This window comes from Paramisgurnus dabryanus, chromosome 2 (assembly GCF_030506205.2).
Source record: "Paramisgurnus dabryanus chromosome 2, PD_genome_1.1, whole genome shotgun sequence".
Classification (NCBI taxonomy): Eukaryota; Metazoa; Chordata; class Actinopteri; order Cypriniformes; family Cobitidae; genus Paramisgurnus; species Paramisgurnus dabryanus.
In genome coordinates this window covers 31567270-31589055 of record NC_133338.1, presented here as the reverse complement: position 1 = coordinate 31589055, position 21786 = coordinate 31567270, and the positions used below count along the sequence as shown (strand labels likewise).

Genomic DNA, 21786 nt, shown 5'->3' with positions numbered 1-21786 from the left:
TTTGGGAAACGCATTCGGACAGCCTTCATAGACAGCGTAATGAAATTCAGTTTGAAACAGAAATCACCTTTGCAATAACTAATCAAATTTTTTTAAACTATAATAGAAATTTTTCAATAGATATGCAATGAAAATGAAAAAATCTTTATTTACACTAAATTTGTGCTCCAGCCGCATTCTTGGCTGCCATTTTAATTTTTTAAACTCAACCAGGCTCAACCAATCACATTCCCTGTGCATTGTGAATTGTGGGCAGGACAATGAAGGTATCTCAGGAGTCAGGAAGTAAACCAAACATTGAATTCGGACATCATGCCTTTATGCCCTCCGAAGGTAGCATTTTAAAGCTTTCTGACGCAGCCAGAATATCACGCGAGTAAAATAGTGTGAGTGGCTTGTGTTTTCCACTGTGCTTTGATTGGATATAGAAAAGTAGGTGTTTCATTCAGAAATAGAACTGGCAGCAGATTGACAGTTGGAGTTAACGGTTGGTTAATGAAAATGTTGATCCAGGACCAACAATGGTGTTGATCCAGGATCACATCCTACTTGGTGAAATCACATTCACCATGCTCCTACCCCGAGCAGTCTAACTGTCATCTGAGAATGATCCCCACAAGAGTGTGAATGTTTATCTGCAGGTTTTGATTGACATTTATGAGGGAACATGAATAAAAAAATTATAATTGCACGGATAAATTGTTTATAATTAAAATTGCTAAATTACATAAAATATAAATAGCATTTATAAGAATTGTATTGATTTCATTGCTTTTATAATAAGAATATTGGCGTGTCTCAATCAGCTACCTGAGGTTTTGTGGTCACAAGTTTGAGCACTGGAAAGTCCCTGGCATAAGTTACTATACATTGGGAAACTGATTGGGAAACTAATTTTTCAGAATGTAATCAGCAAAAACCAGGGAGCAGTGCTCGAATTGAATCAAGTCTTAACGGGGTCCCCACCATGACATAGCAGCATCAACGTCATTAACGGATCAACGTTGGATCTTGACGTCGGATCAACGTCAGATCTTGACGTTGGATCAACGTTGGATTTTGACGTCAGATCAACGTTGGATCCTGACGTCAGATCAACTTCGGATCAATGTTGGATCTTGACATCGGATCAACGTCGGATTTTTATGTGGAATCAAGGTTGGATCCTGACGTCAGATCAGCTTCGGATTTTGACGTCATTTCAATGAGTGGATTTTCATGTCAAGCCAAAGTTGGGTCTTGACATCAGGCCAAGGTTGGGTCTTGATGTTAGGTCAACTTAAATCAGATGTCCAGACCCAACAGTGACCTGAACTCAAGACACAACATTGTTCCTGGAGCATGATGCATAGTTGCTCAATCTTGTTCCCTTACTGAGAATCATGTCACATTTGTTTTTTTTTTTGTGGCTCATTTCTACGGAACATAAGAATATTGGCGTGTCTCAATCAGCTACCTGAGGTTTTGTGGTCACGGGTTTGAGCACTGGTAAGTCCCTGGCATAAGTTACTATACATTGGGAAACTGATTGGGAAACTATTTTTTCAGAATGTAATCAGCAAAAACCAGGGAGCAGTGCTCGAATTGAATCAAGTCTTAAGGGGGATCTCCACCATGACATAGCAGCATCAGCAGCATCAACATCATCAACGGATCAACGTTGAATCTTGATGTCGGATCAACAACGCATTTTAAAGTCAGATCCTGACGTCAGATCCTCTTTCCCCGTCAGCGTTTTTTTTTTAAGTTGCCACCCAGTTTTAGTTTAATGCCTTACAGTAAAATGATCTTCTTTAAATAAACATAAAATATCAAATGAAAGAACAGACCACCCGCTTTAAAAACCCTGTTTCATCCTACCTTCATTTCTTCTCTTATCACCTCTCAAATTTCAGCTAAAAGCGAAGATAATTTCATTTTTGTGAAGAACTTTTGTAAGAGATCAGATTCAGAGCCACGCGAAGCGGAGTGCCTAAAAGCCCCTTAGCTGTTATAAAATGCACTGTAACACCACTGCTTTGCAGGGGTTATTGCGTTTATAAAACGGTTACTTCATATGCATAGCAGAGTTTCATAAAATGAAATGCAAAAAGTTGTACACTGCAAAAAATGACTTTCTTACTTAGTATTTTTGTCTTGTTTTCAGTAGAAATATCAAAAAATTCTTAAATCAAGATGTATTTTCTTAATGAGCAAAATGACCTAAGAAAATAATACTAGTTTTTAGACAAAAAATATACAATTTAAGTGAATTCGTGCTTAAAACAAGCAAAATTATCTGCCAATGGGGTGAGAAAATTTTACTTGAATTAAGTGTTTAAGAAAAAGGAAATCTTAGTTCACAATTTTTTTTTTGTCACCCCATTGGCAGTTAATTTTGCTAGTTTTAAGGACAATATTGCACTTAAATTGTGTATTATTTGTCTTAAAACTAGACTTATTTACTTAGGTCATTTTGCTCATCAAGAAAAAGCATCTTAATTTAAGAATTTTTTGATATTTCTACTGAAAACAAGACAAAAATACTAAGTTAGAAAGTCACTTTTTGCAGTGTAGTAATTAAATTAGTACAAATTTTACTCTTCCGCCAAACAGTTCCTTAGTGTCAAGTGTGGCTGAAACAGAGCGCAGTTTCCAACCAACACAGACGCAGCAAAGACACAATGAAAATATGATTTAAGACTGTGGTGTTTATTTAAATAATTCACCATTCATCGGATTTATACATTAACATTTATATCGTGCAACTGTTGAAGTAATGATCAAATATGCTTGGAAGCATGCTTAACTCTTTCTCGCCAGCGTTTTTTTTTTAAGTTGCCACCCAGTTTTAGTTGAATGCCTTGCAGAAAAATTATCTTCTTTAAAGAAACATAAAATATCAAATGAAAGAACAGACCCTCCGCTTTAAAAACCCTGTTTCATCCTACTGTACCTTCATTTGTGTCTTATCACCACTCAAATTTCAGCTAAAAGCGGAAATAATTTCATTTTTGTGAAGAACTTTTGTAAGAGATCAGATTCAGAGCCACACGAAGCGGATTGCCTAAAACCCCCTTAGCTGTTATAAAACGCACTGTAACACCACTGCTTCGTGGGGGTTATTGCGTTTATAAAACGGTTACTTCATATGCATAGCAGGGTTTCATAAAATGAAACACAAAAAGTTGTAGTAATTATATTAGTACAAATATTACTCTTCCGCCAAACAAAGTAGTTACTTAGTATCAATTAATGCCTTACAGAAAAATTTTCTTCTTTAAATAAACATCAAATATCAAATGAAAGAACAGACCCTCCGCTTTAAAAACCCTGTTTCATCCTACCTTCATTTGTTCCCTTATCACCTCTCAAATTTCAGCTAAAAGCGGAGAAATTTCATCTTTTTGAAGAACTTTTGTAAGAGATCAGATTCAGAGCCACGATCAAAACGCTGTTTTTAGTGTTGAGTGAATGCGTCAGTGTTTAAGTTGGGTAAGATCGCCACCCAGTGGATAGTGGAAATATGAATTTGAGGTAAAAACTCCTCAGGGAGCATTTTCTCTTTATTGACGAGATGACTCAACAATATTTATTGACATGTATCTGTATATCGCCATTAATTGTGCAATTGTAGACAAATTAAAAATATGATTAAAGACTGGTGTTTATTTTCATAAATCAGTACGCAACAACAGTGGTGCAGTAATACTTCTATAATGCGGTCTGAACCGTGGGTTAACCGGGGTATTTTATCACGGCTTAGAACGCGTTTCAACCAATCAGAATGAAGAACCAGAACTCCCAGTTTTATAAGTTGGGTTTTGACATCAGGCCAAGGTTGGGTCTTGATGTTAGGCCAACTTTAATCAGATGCCAAGACCCATGATGCATAGTTGCTCGGATGCTCACTCTCGTTCCCTTTTACTGAGAATCATGTCAAATTTGTTTTTTGTGGTTCATTTCTATGGAACAAATGTTTCAGTGCACTAAAAAGATTTTGCAAATGAAACAGCTCTTAACTCACTGATCAGTGCATTTGACTACCGACATAGGAAGCTGTTTAAAACGCACCTTATGTTTTGCACTTTATATTACTGTTCTTAAACCACACATGGTATGTATTATGTTGGGTTAATTAATGTAAATAATTATACCATGGTTCTGTTAAATGCTTCATTTTAATTGGCTGACAGGCATTAATTCACCCAACACAATAAAGAAGTTCCAGGCCTGACCTGCATTCCAGCTTCAGACAGGGTTATGTCTCTCTCAACAGCTAGAGGGCTCGCATCTGTGAATGAAACACATTTTATTGGCCCAGTGTAAAGAGATGAATGTGACAATAGCGCCATCTCCTGGTCATGATCAATACATACACTTATAGATTTTACCATTACATCTTGACTGATATCATGGGCGAGGCTAGCCCCTTTTTAGGGGTGCCTAAAACTTGGGGCAAGAAATGTAATTATTCTAAAATGTTCGTTCTTCTTTGACCAGGTTAAATAATGTCCAAAACATACTCCGTATTTTGTGGTTTAAAATGAATAATAAGGTAGAAAATGAAAACCTCCCCGCTTAGCAAATGGTGTAATCCTCTTGTTTTACTTCTCTGTACCGGCATCGCTTAGCCCGAGCGCGAAACACACGCAGAGAGAGAATCAGTTAAAAGTGTTATGATGCAACTTTTTTGTTCAAATCTTACAAAATGTTTACGTTCTGTTTATAATGAGCGAGTACATCACGAATCAATCTTTCAAGCCGTGTTTTTGTCTTATACTGAATCACCATGGTAAACGTATAATAAGTGTTTATTTTCGGATTATTTTAGTCCGGGGGTACCCGCGCGCTGCGGAGTAGCAAAGTACCTGGGTGACTCGTCCATAGACTTAAACGGAGAGAAGTAGCGCCGGTTACCATGTTCTTCCGCAAGACGCATGCAGTGCGTCTCAGTGGGTAGTTGCATGCGTGTGTCTCCGTTGTTAAAGTTTATTGTATGATTTATAGTTAATTTGAGACTTATTTTAACAATCGGGAGTCATGTAAACATGACATCACGTGCGTCTTTTCTGGTCAGTCGTCATGAAAACATGGCGTTTGGAACAGATTGAAAACAAACTACATATCACTGTATACCACCAGTACCGGTAAGTTATGTGTGAAATCACTAACTGTCTGACTATCAAACTAGACAATAAATATTTTTTTAGTTTGTCACATATAGACTAATATGAAGGGGATAACGTTTTTAACCCTTAGTGCAGGAGTCACAAGTGTTTTGTTTTAGACATATAGTAAAGGTAATGGTTCAATTAAAGGACTGTTAGTAACTATTAATAAACCTACCATATGTTGTAGGCATAAAAGATTTGTCATTTTGACAAAGGCTTAAAACGATACACTGTATATTCGCATAAAACCATACCCACACTGCTGGTGTAGCCCGCCTTTTGTCCTGAGACTTTAATATGGCATTAATGGCAAAAATGCAATAGTATATTCCTGCACAACCGGAGACTTCAGTTTTATGACCGCAGTTTTATGACCGCAGTTCTATGACCCTACGTTTTTGTGACAGCGCCACCTACCGAACTGGATGATATAGCGGCGGCTGCAGTTTCAGGTCCGCAGTTCTGGGCCCCTGGTGGTTTAGTTTGTAATAACGTTTGTACATAATTATATCAATATAGTAATCTCAGTACTATTTCTTCATAAATGTAATTTTAAATGTAAGGTTAATTACCAAATGTGCTTTAAGTGACAATTTTCAGTGTAAACAAATTTACACAAACTATAAATGAAAAATAGGTAAAATAAAGATGGAATCAGCATATGCAGTCACTAAATTACAGCCAATTTTTTAAGGTTGTATAGAGGCAAGACAAGACTCAAGAATCATTCAAGAATGCATATTTATATGTATATATCTATATATTTACATGTGATTTTACCAATAACATTGCAACAAACAATGCAACCAATAACAATGCAATCAGTCAATCCATCAGCTGCTGCAATTAAAGAATGGCTGCAGGCTTGAACTCTAGAGAGAGAGAGAGAGAGAGAGAGAGAGAGAGAGAGAATGTTAAATAAGGAACATTTGTTTAACATGCTCAACTGAAATATATATCTCTGATTTAACACTTATGTACTATGTACTTGTTGGGGAGAGAGAGAGAGATTGTTTAATTTTAGAAGGCCTATTTATTATAGGCCTCATATTATTTTACACTTACTTCAACACATTACCAATGAAATTGCATAACATATCACAAAAGAGAAAAGCAAAACTAACCAAAGATTAGTGCATAATTAGCCAAAGTCCTCATATTTTTTCAAATACACCGCACTTTCGCCGCATAAATTACAGATTTCCGTGCGCAAAATATGCGGGGCTTGCATGATTTAATAATCTCCACATTTTCGTAGCAAAAAGTCACATATATCTTAGCAGAAAGTTGAAAAATTTTGCATTTACTTCACACAAGCGCAACCTGTCCCTGTTGCCATGGGAACGTTATGAGGTGACGTGATTTCCCGCAATTTTTGCAAGTTTCAGCACTTTCATCGCATAAAATATCATAAATATCCCACATATTCCATCGCATTTTTTAAGAAAACAAAGATCAAGGATTTTTGCCCGCAACAATGACAAAAAAAACTCTGCATTTTTCTGGAAGGACTTATTTATGAACTGCTATTTTATAATTAACTGGTTTTCCCACTAACACATTAAACTAAAGATAAATCTTACACACTGCACATCAACATGCTCTTATTATCTTGTTAAGTTGAATTAATGTGCTGGCTAGATAAATGTAGTCATTTAACGTTAAACTCAACAAGGATTTATGAAATGAAATATGGCCACGGACTAAGAATGTCGTAGTTATTTATAAAACTAGCACACAAATTTTTAATTCGTGGGAATTAATTATTAATTCAGTTCGCGCTATGTAAACTTTGCATCGTTTAAACGTTATAAAATAAAACGTCATTAAATCGGTACTCACAGTCTGATTGCTTTCCATGTCGTCCATCTCAAATGAATGGTTTTGCTCATCCAGTTCGGTAGTTGGCGCTGTCACAAAAACGTAGGGTCATAGAACTGCGGTCATAGAACTGGGGTCCTAAAACTGCAGCTTCCAGTTGTGCAGGAATACCCTTCTCCAAAAATGTGCTAGCTCACCATTACTTAGAAATAAAAAGGTTGGCAAAAAAAATGCATTTGAAAACTCATCAGATTGATGCTTTAAAATATATTATTTTAAAAAAATTCTAAGGGGGAGCATGCTCCCGGACCCTAGAGGGGTAATTTTCTTCTCATCTTTTTCACCCCTGACCCATTTTCATGCCTGAAAGGTCTCCAAAAAAATATTTATTTTGGAGTTAGTTGAACCAATGTTAAAATGATAGCTATTTTACAATAGACATATTATTGGTTTCTGTAGGAAAAAAGAGCGGGTGGTGGCAGCGGAGCTCATTGGGTGCTCACTGCTCAGCACCCCTAAAGCTCTAACCCTAGAATCGCCTCTGACTGATATTCACACTACACTTTTGTTTCTTGTTTTCACTCTGTCTTTTACTGTTTGTACTGTAACCTATGATGCAGTGTCTTAAGGTTTGAGACAGTACTAGTGAACAGTAAAGTTGGTCTCGTGTAGCCCTACTCGTACCCTCATACTTCATCCAGACTTTTCAGAAACGAGTCTTGGCAGGTCAGAAAATGAAATTAAATGTGATTAATGGATCTGAAAAGAAATTCATTTGTGCTCACCAAACAAAGAATGATGGAAAATTCTGTAATGACAGTTTTATGCTACAGTATATGATGTTGTAAAGCTGTAAGAACTCGTGAAAGATTCAGAAAAGGCCACAGCATCTGCCATTGAGCGCATAGTGTTGCAACATGCATGTGGAATTGCAATAAAAAAGCACTGTAGAGTCACTGTATAAAAATGCTTTAGTAAGCAAATAATTTTCATCTGTCCCATGAATTAATATACATAATATATTACCTATACAGGAAAAATATCATTTCAAATTAAATTTTAAATATATTTTTAGATTGTCAAAAAATATATGTACTGAAATATATTTTTCAGCAATACATGTTTATGTATATTTTGAAATATATATTTAAAGCATTTATATCCATGTAACATTGGAAAAAACTTTGTGTTACAAATCTGTACACATTAAATATATTTTCAATTGCAAAAATATATTTATAATTTATATTTTATACATACTTTTATATTTGCCCCTTGACAGATTGTAAAATATATAAAGGTTAAAACTAAATATATTTTCAAAATATATATTTAATTAAGCTTTACTTTTTACAAAATGTATTTATTATATATTTAAAACATATTTAATTTTAGCCAAATAAATTTTTGCCATATGGGTGATGTAGATGTGGGTGTGAGAGACAAATTAAGTGCATTAGTTCAATCCATAGACAAAGTTTCACTTTAAAGACACATACTAAAAGTAAGTTAATATAACTGTCACTGTCCCACAGGTGGGACGTTTGGCATTACATATTTAAAACAATAATTACATAGTCTAAACCTACACCAATCTTGACAAACTATATACCGTTGGAAAGGTCTAAGAATGTAGTTTTAATATATCAACACCATTTTGAAAAAAAAAAGTATGTAGTAAGGGTCATTTTCTAAAATGTCGCAGACCAACAGGTGGCCCCAAATTGTTATTACATATTTATTTGTAAATATACCATTAACCTGAAATAACCTCGACAAACTATATATTGTTGGAAAGCTCAGGGAATGTAGTTTTCATATTTCAAGGCCATTTGATGATAGAATTTGTATAGAGACAGTTATTTTGTTAAATGTCACTCCCCCCATAGGAATACATATAAATGATTATATATTTATAACACTAATACCATATAATCTTGAAATAATCTTGACAAACTATATATTGTTGGAAAGCTCTAGGAATGTAGTTTTCATATTTCAAGCCCATTTGATGATGGAAATTTAGTAGGGACAGTCATTTTGTTATTTGTCACTGACCCTGTAGTAGTCCATATGAATTTGTATATATTCATAATTCTAATATTCTTCAAAATGAATATATGAATCTTCAAAAATCTTGACAAACTATATATTGTTGGAAAGCTCTAAGAATGTAGTTTTCATATTTCAAAACCTTTTTGCATTAAACAAAATGCAGAGACAGTAATTTATTAACTTGTGACAAGATATTGCAACTAACCGTTGACACCTAGTGGCCTTTGTTGGTAAAACCACTAAAAGTGTGACAGAAACTTCATTTTTTGTTATTTTCACCTAAAATTTGGTTCAGAACTAGTTGAGACTTGTGTCTTTATTGGTGTGGTGTTTTGAGAGTAAAACATTTTAATTTTTATATACATTTGATTAGAGAGTATATACTTTATTGCATTATTTTTATTATTTAAAATAAATTTAAACGGGTATTACTTTTTTGTCAGTTAATATTTACAACTTCAAACACCTCAGTGTAAAACTATAAATTGTCTTCTTAAAAAAGAGACCAAGATTTTGCTTCTAAACCAAAGAATGCCAGAGTTATAGTAATTTTAACATGCAGATCACCTTTTCACCCCCCCACTCAAAAGGGGCGGTGACAGTTATAGGGTTAAGTACTTGACTAAGTAATAATTTTTTAATCATTGCCACTTTTTGTCACAAAATGTCACTGTAATGTGGGGATTCATTTGTTTAACCTTGAAGTAGTTTATCCATTTACAACAGCAGTCATTGTTGACACCTGAAAGAGAGTGAAAGGGTGTCACAAGCATCATCTGAAGACCGTTCATGAACAGAATCTGCAATGTGCATCTGACAGTAAAGAGCGGGCAACAAACACATTCTCCAAATGTAAAGTCCAAGCACCTCAGCAACCTTCTCCAGACTAATGCTGCGTTCCAGGCAACCTGTAACCCGTAACTCACGACTTCAAAACCACGACTCACGACTCTGAACTGGGAGTACATCGATCTAGTACGAGTTCACGGGTGGGAAGTCACGGGTTTGACTGCCGTTCCAGTGCACTTTCACCGGTAGAAGGTTGTAAAAACACGAGTTACAGGCTGCCTGGAACGCATAGGGTCGTGAGTCGTGGTTTTGAAGTCGTAACTCACGGGTTTAAAAACCTGCCTGGAACGCAGCATAAGATGCAACAACAGCCGGTCCTGCAGTGCATATGAGAACGTGAATACACTGCTGGAGATAAAGAGATATGTGGATCTCGTTCAGCTTAATCTGGTCATACTGGTGGAGGACACAGCAGACGGCTCAAGGACAAAACCCAAACAGATGCTGGAGAGCTTGTCAGATTTAGCAAACACTGCAGTTATAGCAGTGCTGATTATCTCCATCAACAGTGATGCTTTACAGGCAGAGCTCACACACAGCACAATGGCACAGACCATTTAGAATGCAAAGAGACAACACCTGTGTGACAAAACAAAAGGGTCTAATACAAACTATAAACACGGAAGAAGCCCAGAGGACCTGTTACAATCACTCAACAGTGTCAGCATGACAGATCAGTGCTGGGAGAAGCAGCCAGGAACATGTTTCAGCTATAAACAGACATCACAGAGATAACCCATGAAGTATGTGCAGGTGAGAAACTTATTAACCTAGAAAAGTGATTTTATTAAGAGGTAATAACAAATTATTTTGATACAGATCATGGTTCTAAATTGTTACCATATTTATACAATACAATGATATTTTTTTAGCTTTTTTACTAGCTATTGCAAGTAAGATCTTAAGGTATTTGAAAATAATTGTTGTAAAAACGTATTTTATATAGATAATAAAGCTATATGTAAATCTTGAGAATGAAATTCATTATTGAAGATGTAGCTGCAGAAATCACTAATAATATACATTAGACTAGTAGTTTTACCTTTTTATGCTGATCCCTATGTATTATGCTGTAGATGTAGACTGCAACACAAACAGTACATATACAGTATCATCTGAGCAGCATGTGTACAGTATGTGTTTGTGTATGTAGTGTGGGTCATGACCACCTGCTGGAAGATTTGTGATAAAAGCTGAGAACATGCAGGATTCTTCGCCATATTGGTTATTTACATACAATTAAGATACAGAATATATATTAAATAGCCTATGTACCTTATTTATCCTGAAAAACATTGCTGTTTTTGCAGTATACAGTGGTGCGATAAAGTGTTCGCCCCTTCCTTTATTTTTATTTTTTTGCATGTTTAAATTAAGGTTTTTATTATGAAGGGAAAACAAAATCCAAACTCACATGGCCTGTGTGAAAAAGTGCTTGCTCCACAGTTAAAACCTAACTGTGGTTTATCACACCTGAGTTCAGTTTCTCTAGCCACACCCAGGCATGATTACTGCCACACCTGTTCGCAATCAAGAAATTACATAAATAGGACCTGCCTGACAAAGTGAAGCTGACCAAAGGATCCTCTAAAGCTACATTTCATGTTGAGATCAAAAGAAATTCAGGAAAAAAAAGAAAGAAAGTGAGATCAGTTTGGAAAAGGTTATGAAGCCACTTCTAAAGCTTTGGGACTCCTGCGAACCACAGTGAGAGCCATTATCCACAAATGGCAAAAACATGGAACAGTAGTGAACCTAGTGAAATTGAACCAATTTCTTAGAAAATTAATTCAATTTTTCAAAACGTTCAAAACACCACACACGCTTGCGACACCTGCTGGTCAAAATAGTGTAAAAGCAGTTATTTCCAAACATTTTACACTTTTTTACAACTCCCCCTAGTGGTGAATCATCAGATTTTTAAAAACGTTTTGGAACAGTTATGATGTAATGAAGCCTCGTTTGCTAAAATCACTTGACTTGGACAGTTTGAAAACATGCTCCAAACCAATGATTCGAAACAAAAGATTCGTACAAGTTTTGAAGCCTCATGTAGCAGTGCCTCAAAAGCGACCTTCACAAGGTGAACCTTCCCAGGAGTGGCCAGCCGACCAAAATTATCCCAAGAGCGCAACGACGACTCTTTCAAGAAGTCACAAATGACCCCACAACATCATCCAAAGAACTGCAGGCCTCACTTGCCTCAGTTAAGGTCAGTGTTCATGACTCCACCATAAGAAAGAGCTTGGGAGTTCCAAGATGAAAACCGCTGCTGAGCAAAAAGAACAAAGAACAAAGACTTGTTTCAGTTTTGCAAGAAAACATCTTGATGATCCCCAAGACTTTTGTGAAAAGACACTGTTGACTGATGAGACAAAAGTTGACATTTTTGGAAGGTGTGTGTCCCATTACGTCTGGGGTAAAATGAACACAGCATTTCAGAAAAAGAACAACATACCAACAGTAAAATATGGTGGTGGTAGTGTGATGGTCTGTTGTGCTGCTTCAGTAAATGGAAGAGTTGCTTTAAATGGAACTATTACTTTTGCTGTCTACCAAAAAATCTTGAAGGACAATGTCCGGCCATCTGTTCGTGACCTCAAGCTAAAGCGAACTTGGGTTCTGCAGCAGGACAATGATCCAAAACACACCAGCAAGTCCACCTCTGAATGGCTGAGAAAACAAAATAAAGACTTTAAAGAGGCCAAGTCAATCTCCTGACTTGAATCCTATTGAGATACTGTGGCATGACCTTAAAAAGGCGGTTCATGCTCAAAACAATTCTGCAAAGACGAGTGGGCCAACATTCCTCCACAACGCTATAACAGACTCATTAGTTTTCTCTTCATATCTCTCTATGTTTGAATAAAATCTATACAAGTTTAGAAACACTAAACTTTATATTTAGTTTGTGTTTGAAAACATCCTGATCAGAAAGCATAATGGCATCATTAATGTATCTTGCCAACAGTATATACTGTATCTTCAGCACAACATCTGTTAAATCTTTGTACTAGTTTTCTGTTGCAGATAGCAAATACTACCGGCTGCACAAGAAAATGTATTTACTGTCATGGTTGAACTACAGTATAGTTTCCAGAAGCGTTACAGTTTTATGAACAGTGAATAGTGTGGCTAGCAAGTACAACTGCTTATCCATAACTTTACAAAATTGAGGAACAACATTGTTGCTTAATTTTTTCTGTTCGGCTCATACAGCTATTATCAAAGAAATACATGGAGTGTGAGAAAGAGAGAAAACACATCTGCTGACACACACATGGTTTCTCTTGGAAGAGCTAGATTTCATTGCGCTTCTGCTGTAAACCTTACTAAGCATCTTTTCTCACCCTGCAAGTGCTTACAGGTATTTAGGCTGAATATATTAATTTAGCTAAATCAGTACAGGCTGAACTGAACACAAGCCTTTATGAGATACATGTACTGTGTCTTTACTGTATGCCAACAACCATTAAAGAAAACAATCAAATAGCTGCAAGCATCAATTATCAGTGTTTAATTTACCTATAAACCATATATAAACCAACCCCCATGTTTATGATGTTCTGAGATTGCTTGTAGGCTTGAATAATATAAACAAGTCCCAATAACTTTATGACATTCAGATTTGAAGAAATAAATGTTTTGGATTGTGTTATAGAGTCACCTAGTGGTCAAGCTCTGCAATTTAGTGCATGTGATCTCAGCCTGGGCTCATACATAATTGAACCACCTTTCATGTTAATATCTCTTCCGATCATAAATTATGCTATTTAAGTCAAATTGGCCACGCCCCTTCCAATGTTTGGCACCACGAGTTCTGCAGACAAAGCTGTTCAGAATTAGATATGAGTCTCTTGTTTATCCGTGAAACAGCGTTAAATACAACCCCTGGGCATGTTTTGAGAATGACGTTTGGGTATGGTGTTGCGACAATAAGTCGAGAGTTCAATTATCTGTTAATTATTGATATTCAAAGAATTTATAGCACTGGATTGGTTTCGATTTCCCGAAAAACCTAGGATTAGTGCCCAAAAGCATATTTTTAGCATGATGCTGAATATCTAGCAAAAAATTTGACTGAGACCAGAGGTTCTTGAGGCAAAGTTGTTCAGAATTGGGAGATCTATCAAATAATACAAGCTTCGTGTTCACATCTGAAACACTGCATAATACACAATCACTTAAACACTATAAAAATGTGATAGCACCCCCAAGTGGCTGATTGGTTTTTCATACTTTGCACAGACCTTCAGGGCCAAGAGTCAAACAGGCCCACCGCGTTTCGTTCCAATCGACCTCCGTTAACCCTGTCGAAAAGCTGCTAGAAGTTCATTGGCCGATGGCAACAATGTTTTTTGAGCAACATTATAGTCGAACGCCCTGTCCCAAATGGCACACTCCGGACTTGTGGTCCTCCTCAGTCCACACTTTGATGACATCACGTAGTCCAGACTTTAGGGACCCTTGATGCGAGTCCACGTGGGTGCACCGGAGTCGTATTTTGGGACAGACTCGAGCATCACACCGGAAATAGGTAGAGAAGTTGCCCGTCAGTGTGAACTCCTCCCTTCCGTCGTCTGATTGGTCTGATTGCCCTTTCGCAAAGACTTCTGGGTTGGCAAAGTGCGCGAAGCCTGCTGCAGTGCGGGCTTCGCTGAAGACCGCATCAAGGGGGGCAAAGGAGGCGCTGATGAGCACACTTCAAAGCGTAAAAATGACTGATGAGACACCCTACGGACTCATAGACTAAGCGAGAACGCGCAATTTAAGGCCACGAGACCGAAAGTCCACATGAAGTGCGCCATTTGGGACAGGGCCTTTATAGATATTCATGGCACCTGGACAAAGACCACACGTGCCAAGTTACAAGTCAATTGGTGGTATAGTGCAGGTGTTCTCAAACTTTTTCCGCGTGCGGCCCCCCTTGTGTATGGTGCATTCCTTTGCGCTCCCCCCAAAGAAAATGTATGACAAAAATCTGTTCTAAAATGTAACATTATAATTAAACAAAACATATTAAATTAAACAAAGTAGTGCTGTTGGTTAGTAGCCTTTTTTTTAGGTTTACACAGAATTCATGATAAATTTATATATTTTATAAAATGTCATAAAACTGGGGCCCCCCTGGCACCATCTCGCGGCCCCCAGTTTGAGAACCACTGGTCTAGTGGTCAAACGATGCAATTTTTGTGCAGACTTGTATGTGTGTACCAAATTTGGTGTCAATACCTGTCAAATTCCTGTCCCCAGTTATAGCCAATTAACTACAAGTGGCTCTGCCCACTTCATACATTTGGCCGTGCAGTTTCAGTGGGGCCCCCTCCACACTCATACTTTAAAGAACATTTTAGCATTGATTTGGTTCCAATCAGGTGAAAAACTTAGTAAGAGTTTGTTTTTTCAACAAAATTATTGATTTTTTTCATGACGGAAATGAAATCGGAGATATGCATTTTGTTCGACTTGAGCCAAGGATTACTTGACAAAATATGTCATAAATTTTGAGAGCTATAAGGGTCAAAGCCTTTTTTTAATCACTGTATTGCTCCCCATTGGCCGATCAGGGTCAACCTCTTCCCAAATTAAGACCTACCATTTGGCCAAGTTTTTAAGTCTCTAGGCCTTACCGTTTAGTTTGCATGATCAGTTTTACGGCAGAAGAATAATAAAAATCTTTGCAATTAAAATAGGGTTTTAGCACTTCGTGCTTGACCCCTAAAAAAAATCATTCCATTTTCAGTACAACTCAATCCATCTTTATTACTTGTGTGGGAACTTGTTAGGATGAAAAAAGAAACACATGAGTACACATTCATGCTCCAACTTACAGTGGAACTTGTAGCATATTTGTATGTTTTTTTGTTTGTTGTGTTATTGGTGACAAAGAATGGCACTTTAGTGTTCCTTTATACATGTAAAACGTAGCACAGTCCAGTACTTCCTAAACGTTATGTCCTCAAAGCACCAATGGTGCAAATATTTACAAAAAATCTACATTTTGTTTTACCCATTAATGTAAATAACAGAACAGAACTGAAATAAAAAAACATCTCTCCAAACAGGCAGCAGCAGAACCCAGCACCTACTGTAGGAGTAGCAATGTACGTAGGGCTGAGCTGACCCAAGGTCAGTCTTAGGATAGTCAATGCTCTGATTCTGGATCAGAACAGAGATCATAAGCCAGAGAGGCACAGGACTCCACTGCATGTTAACACTAAACTGAACCAACTGACCACAGGTCAGATTTTATGGAAATACTAAACAGAAGAACACAGATATTCTACAGCACCGCTTTGCAAATGCTTTAAACATAACTTTAGTGAAATGATTAGAAATTTAACCATCAAAGCCTATCGTCTCAAAATCAATCTGCAGCACCGTGGGCAACAAAAAACAGTGGGAACTGCTTAACTAAAAAGTATAATGTACATTACTACGGTAATTATTTACAGTTAATAATACAGCAAAGAACACTACTGCTCTAAACATCAGAAAATAAGATAAATACAAGAATATTTATTCAGCTTTATAGATCATCTTTAAATTTATATAAAAGCTTAATTAAACTTAAAAGTGGCTTAAGAAAGAAACAGTGCTATTTTGAGCAACTCAACAGGAACAATAAATAGTAGCTCTGTATTCCTCTTCTGCGTGGTAACGTGGTCGTCCCATTCTCAGGCAAGATATTAAACCTATATGGGACATGAAGATTACATGTTACATTACATACAAGCATCATGGAATAAACAAGAATGACCAATGTATTTCATATGGTGAGATTAGTGTATTATTAATGTGATGTCATGAAGCAAAAGCCAGACTTACTGCAGCAGTGGTTACTGAGCTCACACTATAGTAGAGGGACCTATCACCTGAGCACCTCCCTGTGACAAGAAGGAGAGGGGTGCAGGGGGGTTACATTACAGGTTAAAGTGGAAGTTCGTTGTGATCCATGTGGGTTAGTGCTAGCATAAGCATTGTGTTATGAAACATTTTTGCATCAGTGAAACACTCTGACCAGCCATGTGTTGGGTGTAGGCAGTGCATGTGTGTAGTTGTAGCAGCTCGGTGGTTGAGGCTGAATTAGATTTATGTCTGCAATAATGCACTCTCACATTGGGCCTTGTCTAAGGGATATAGTGGCGGTTTCCCGGACAGGGATTAGACTAGTCCTAGACTAAAATAAATTTAAAAGCTGTCCAAACTGAAAACAACTTGCACTGACATATCTTAAAATATATGAGTGCCCTTTGTTTTGCCTCAAAATGCACACAGGTATTTAGTAAGGATTGTTTGTTAAAACTAGTCATATTTCATAATAAAACTATGGCCTAGTCCTGGCTTAAACTAATCTCTGTTTGGGAAACCACCCAATAATGTGCAGCAGTTATTGCAGAAAAAGCCAAGACAGTGTATCACACACGTAGGGGCTTATTTCGCGATAACAACCCAGCTGCCTATACATTATCCCACTTATTACACGGCTATTTTCCTCATAAATAAAATAAGGAACATCAAATATTGCTTTAACATATTTTGTTTGCTATTTTTTAACAAATTCAAACCTTCCGCTAGGCAAACCTGTTTAATTTTAGTTTTAAGATAAGACAAGACATTTAAATGTCACAAACATGTTATTTGGTTTAATCATTTGTAAATATAATGCCTGATATGTAATGAAAAGACATATTTATACTTAATTTAATGTAATATTAAACCTGTCAAATTAAGCGTGAAAAGTGAAGCCACAACGTCTCGATTTTTAAGCGGATAAAAACGAGAACTATATTGTATGGTGGAAGAGCACTTAGTTTGCAGCACTTCGACCTCAGGTGCAGTAACATCATCACTCCTTTTGTACCACCATACTTATTCGTGTAACTATTCATGTAAGAGTCTTTAAATAGGGAAAACATGGAAGTGTTTGGTGGCTTCTAAATTCATCTCTGTTTGGATCCTAAGGAATGAATGGGGCTAGGCTAAATGCTAACACATTCACAAAGCGCTATGCAAAGATTAAGTGCACGCATTGAAAAAAAGATAGGTATGTATTAATTTGTCTAAGGTGAGGTAAGAACATAGTAAAATATTGAAAAACGGTGGTGTTTTCCTTTAACTACGTTCAAATAATGATATTAAGTACAAAAGCAGCACCATTTGCTGTATGGTACTGTATTGTTCACTTAAAAGAAGGATGAGGTCAATTATTTGGTACAGATATGTTTATTGTGGTTTATTTTGGGCATTACGTGATGGAGATGGAGATGAGCGACCCATTTTCAGATCTACACACATGTAATACTAACCGCTGAGATGTACTGGCTGTTGAAGCAGGGTTTCTCTTGTGTGGGAGAAGTGATGGAGGAATAGCACGAGGAGTCACATGGTGAGCTTGGCTCCTCTGACAGAGCCTCCGGCAGGTGACTGGACACACATCCACTGTCCGAGCCACTCGAGCCGCTTCCAGACAGACAGTGAGACGACGAACCCGAGCTCTCTGTAGCTAGAGACGAATACAAAGACAGTTCAAAACCTTAACATCACGTGTGCTTTCACATCTGTACACAGAACAGCCATAACCACATACAGCAAAGAAACCACAAATAAATCTCTCTCAGAAATATCTGTTAGGTCAGCACAAACACACACATGTCCATTAAAGTTGTTGAAAAGAATGACACAGGGCTGTCACGATTAATCGTGCAAATGTGCGTTTTCTCAATTAATGAATTTTAATGAATTACGGTGAAATCCCAGCACATCCCAAATCCAGGGGACGTGCTCGTGCAGAAACTCCCTTTGTGTCAGAGAAGAAGTAGCATTACAAACACTATTCAAGGAAATGTCTACAGGAATATTTATATCGCTGTTCTTTACATTGTTTCAGGTATTTGCATGATAATAAAGAATATTTTGAATAAAATTTTTGTTTAACGAGTGTTGCTTTTTTAAATGCACGTTATTAACGACTCCGACTCATAATGATTTTAGATTGATAAGGACTTTCTACTGACCAAATGTCTTTGTACACGCACAAGCTGTGCATGAAACAGAATCGATTTCAGAGGCATTTTTAATGGGACACACAAATTTAATTGTCGCAGCCCTAGAATGTTGTGGGACTTAAAAGCACCCCTACACTTCTTTAAATCTTAACGTTATATCAATTTGGCTTCATCAGTTGGCCTGCCCCCCAATTACATCCCTGATTACTAATAAAACTTTTTTGCACATACTCATAGATGGCTGACTGCTAGTCTCATGCTCCAGTTCATCCTCTTCGATGCAGGGGCTGATGAGTGGTCTCTCTCCTCCTAGCAGGCTCTGGCTGTTGTACATGTGAAGGTTCAACGGCCCCAGCAACGTGGAAGAAGATGGGCCACCGGCCACTGGGGTCCCACTAACAGGCGTGTTAACCGCAGCCCGTTTGAATGGATTTGAGTGGTCAAAAAGAGAGACAGCAATGGAGGCTCGCGTTCTAGCCCCTGTAAAAGAGAAAATAGACTGATGCTATAACAATCGCACAATCATATTTAAGACAAAGTGTATTATACGTTGTACGAATTAAGCTAAAGTGTATCATGTATGATGTTAACATCTTTCACCTGTCCCAGCTTAATATGTTATAAAAAGGTTGAATTCCTGAAACATGTAAACCCTGTGGCACAAAACATTGCTCTGTGTGTTTGAGTGGCTTAACCAGCCAGTATCAGGAACACTGTTGTAACCAATAGCATGAACACTGACCAGCGGCAGACAGGTGCAATGTTTGGTTTGGTTAATTTTGGTTAATAACACCACAGAACTTTGTAAGCTAAGCTCAACGTATTAACCAGTTTGAAGTTATTGGGATTAGAAGATCAAGTGTCAGTAAACAGGCTCACCTCTGCCTTTCATAATGTAATCAATGGCTCTGTCATTGATAGCAGCATCACTGGGTTTAATGTCCAGGAAGGGTTTATTTCCCACCCCCATTGAGACCATCTCTTGCATTCGAATTTCTGCATGCACACACACATATACAAACAAAGCATTAGTTTTTCCATTATCACCACATACACACACAAACACAAACACACATATAAAGGCCGAAGTATAGTCAATTTTTTACATGTACGTGAGGGTCAGCTTTAAAGTATGCGTGATGCAATTTTCATCAACAGAGGAGTGTGCGCGTACTGTTTGGTACATTTGGTCACAATGCGCATGCGTCGAACATCTGTGTACACATACGAGTCATAAATTATACTTTGCAAGGCTGTGCATTCAACCGTGCACATACATTCGTGTACACGTAAAAAACAGACTATACTCCAGGCTTAAGTTGTGGATTAGAATGAGTGTAAATCTGGTTTCTTTACACTGACAGTAAATAATGCAAACACATTGATTAAGGAAACAATGCATCTTATTTGCATTCTTCTCTCATGCTTAGAGTCATGCCAAACTGTAGAAATACGAAAGTGGTGTGATGTAAATAGTTTCCTATCTGCATGGGACATAAAATGTTCTTTATGTTAAAGGAAAACTTTTTTCAACATTTTACTATGTTCTTAACTCAACTTAGACAAATTAATACATGCCTTTCTTTTGTCAACGGGTGCACTTTTAATCTTTGTACAGCGTGTCGTGAATGTGTTAGCATTTAGCCTAGCCCCATTCATTCCTATGGCTCCAAACAGGGATGAATTTAGAAGCCACCAAACACTTCCATGTTTTCCCTATTTAAAGACTTTTACATGAGTAGTTACACGAGTAAGTATGGTGGCACAAAATAAAATGTGTTGATTTTTTAAGCGGATAAATAATCAGAAGTGTTTGGTGACTTCTAAATTCATCCCTGTTTGGATCCTAAGGAATGAATGGGGCTAGGCTAAATGCTAACACAATCACACCGCACTGTACAAAGATTAAGTCTAGGTATAAAAAAAATATATATTTATGTATTAATTCGTCTGTTGAGGTAAGAACATGGTAAAATATTGAAAAACTGTGGTGTTTTCCTTTAAGGTGCTACCATCTCTCTCTTATTCAGCATTTCCCCATTATAGAGTGCTGAACAAACAAATCCAAAAAAACTCGCATACCCATTTCAATTCTTTCTCACCTTTATTTCGTGTGGCCTGTTGCCACAGTATCCGTGCGATGTCTGAAGTCCAAGCGTGTTTGATGTCACCAGTGCTGGCCTGGAGAATATAGGCCTGGTTTTTTGAAGTTCTCCTGCGGAACCAGATCTCAAACCTCAGAGCATTATCACCCGACGTCTCTGTCATACCCACATCTGCTGTCTACAGAGAGAATAAAGAGACACAATCAAACAACATATAACAATCACTGTTGCATATTGAGTGTTATAACAAACACACGTACCTTAAAAGAATGTTTGTATATGTAAACATCCAGACCTCCCTCTATCCGTTTGGGTTTGCTAAACAACACTAGGTCTTCAAACAGAAACACGTGTCTTTGGCACTTCTTTCTGCCGTACAAAATCGTGAACTCGTCCTGACGAACCAATTGGCCCTGTTCCTTCAGATTCACCTGAGCGCATAGACAATGTATCATTATCTGTACATGTATACACAATCATGTTTATTTGCGTATTTGCACATTGGCTGCATCGCTCACACTTACATCACAGTCTCTGATGGCATCCATGGCAAGTAGATCGTTGCCATGGCGAAGCTGAAATTTGACCATTTCTGTGGCGGCACGTAGGCATGCTAGCTCCTGCTCCTGGACCTCGCTCACTTCTTTGATCAGGTCTTTGAGCAGCAGGGCGTACTTACTCATGCGCTGGATGGGCTTCAGCAGGTATGACGCCAGGTCCATTTTATCTCCCAATTCTAGCTGTTTATGCTGAAAAGAGATAAATCTCTTAAGATCAACTCTACACAGAGTAGTC

At 37.4% G+C, this 21786-nt stretch overlaps 1 protein-coding gene across 5 annotated transcripts in view; it reads right to left on the bottom strand.

Annotated features, from left to right (window-relative positions):
* Positions 1-15614: 15614 nt before the first annotated feature.
* plekhg4 (pleckstrin homology domain containing, family G (with RhoGef domain) member 4) overlaps positions 15615-21786 on the bottom strand; it is a 65110-nt gene continuing 58938 nt past the window's right edge. For 3 of the 5 annotated variants that reach the window (XM_065267552.1, XM_065267554.1, XM_065267556.1), the window contains 8 exons: positions 21516-21740; positions 21252-21422; positions 20989-21169; positions 19766-19882; positions 19118-19366; positions 18188-18384; positions 16707-16765; positions 15615-16573 (listed from right to left, as the gene is read on the bottom strand). In XM_065267552.1, the coding sequence (XP_065123624.1) occupies positions 16727-16765; positions 18188-18384; positions 19118-19366; positions 19766-19882; positions 20989-21169; positions 21252-21422; positions 21516-21740 (1179 nt within the window). In that variant the 3' untranslated portion in view covers positions 15615-16573; positions 16707-16726. The remainder of the gene's footprint in view (positions 16574-16706; positions 16766-18187; positions 18385-19117; positions 19367-19765; positions 19883-20988; positions 21170-21251; positions 21423-21515; positions 21741-21786) is intronic. The other 2 variants (XM_065267553.1, XM_065267555.1) reach the window with 2 other exon arrangements.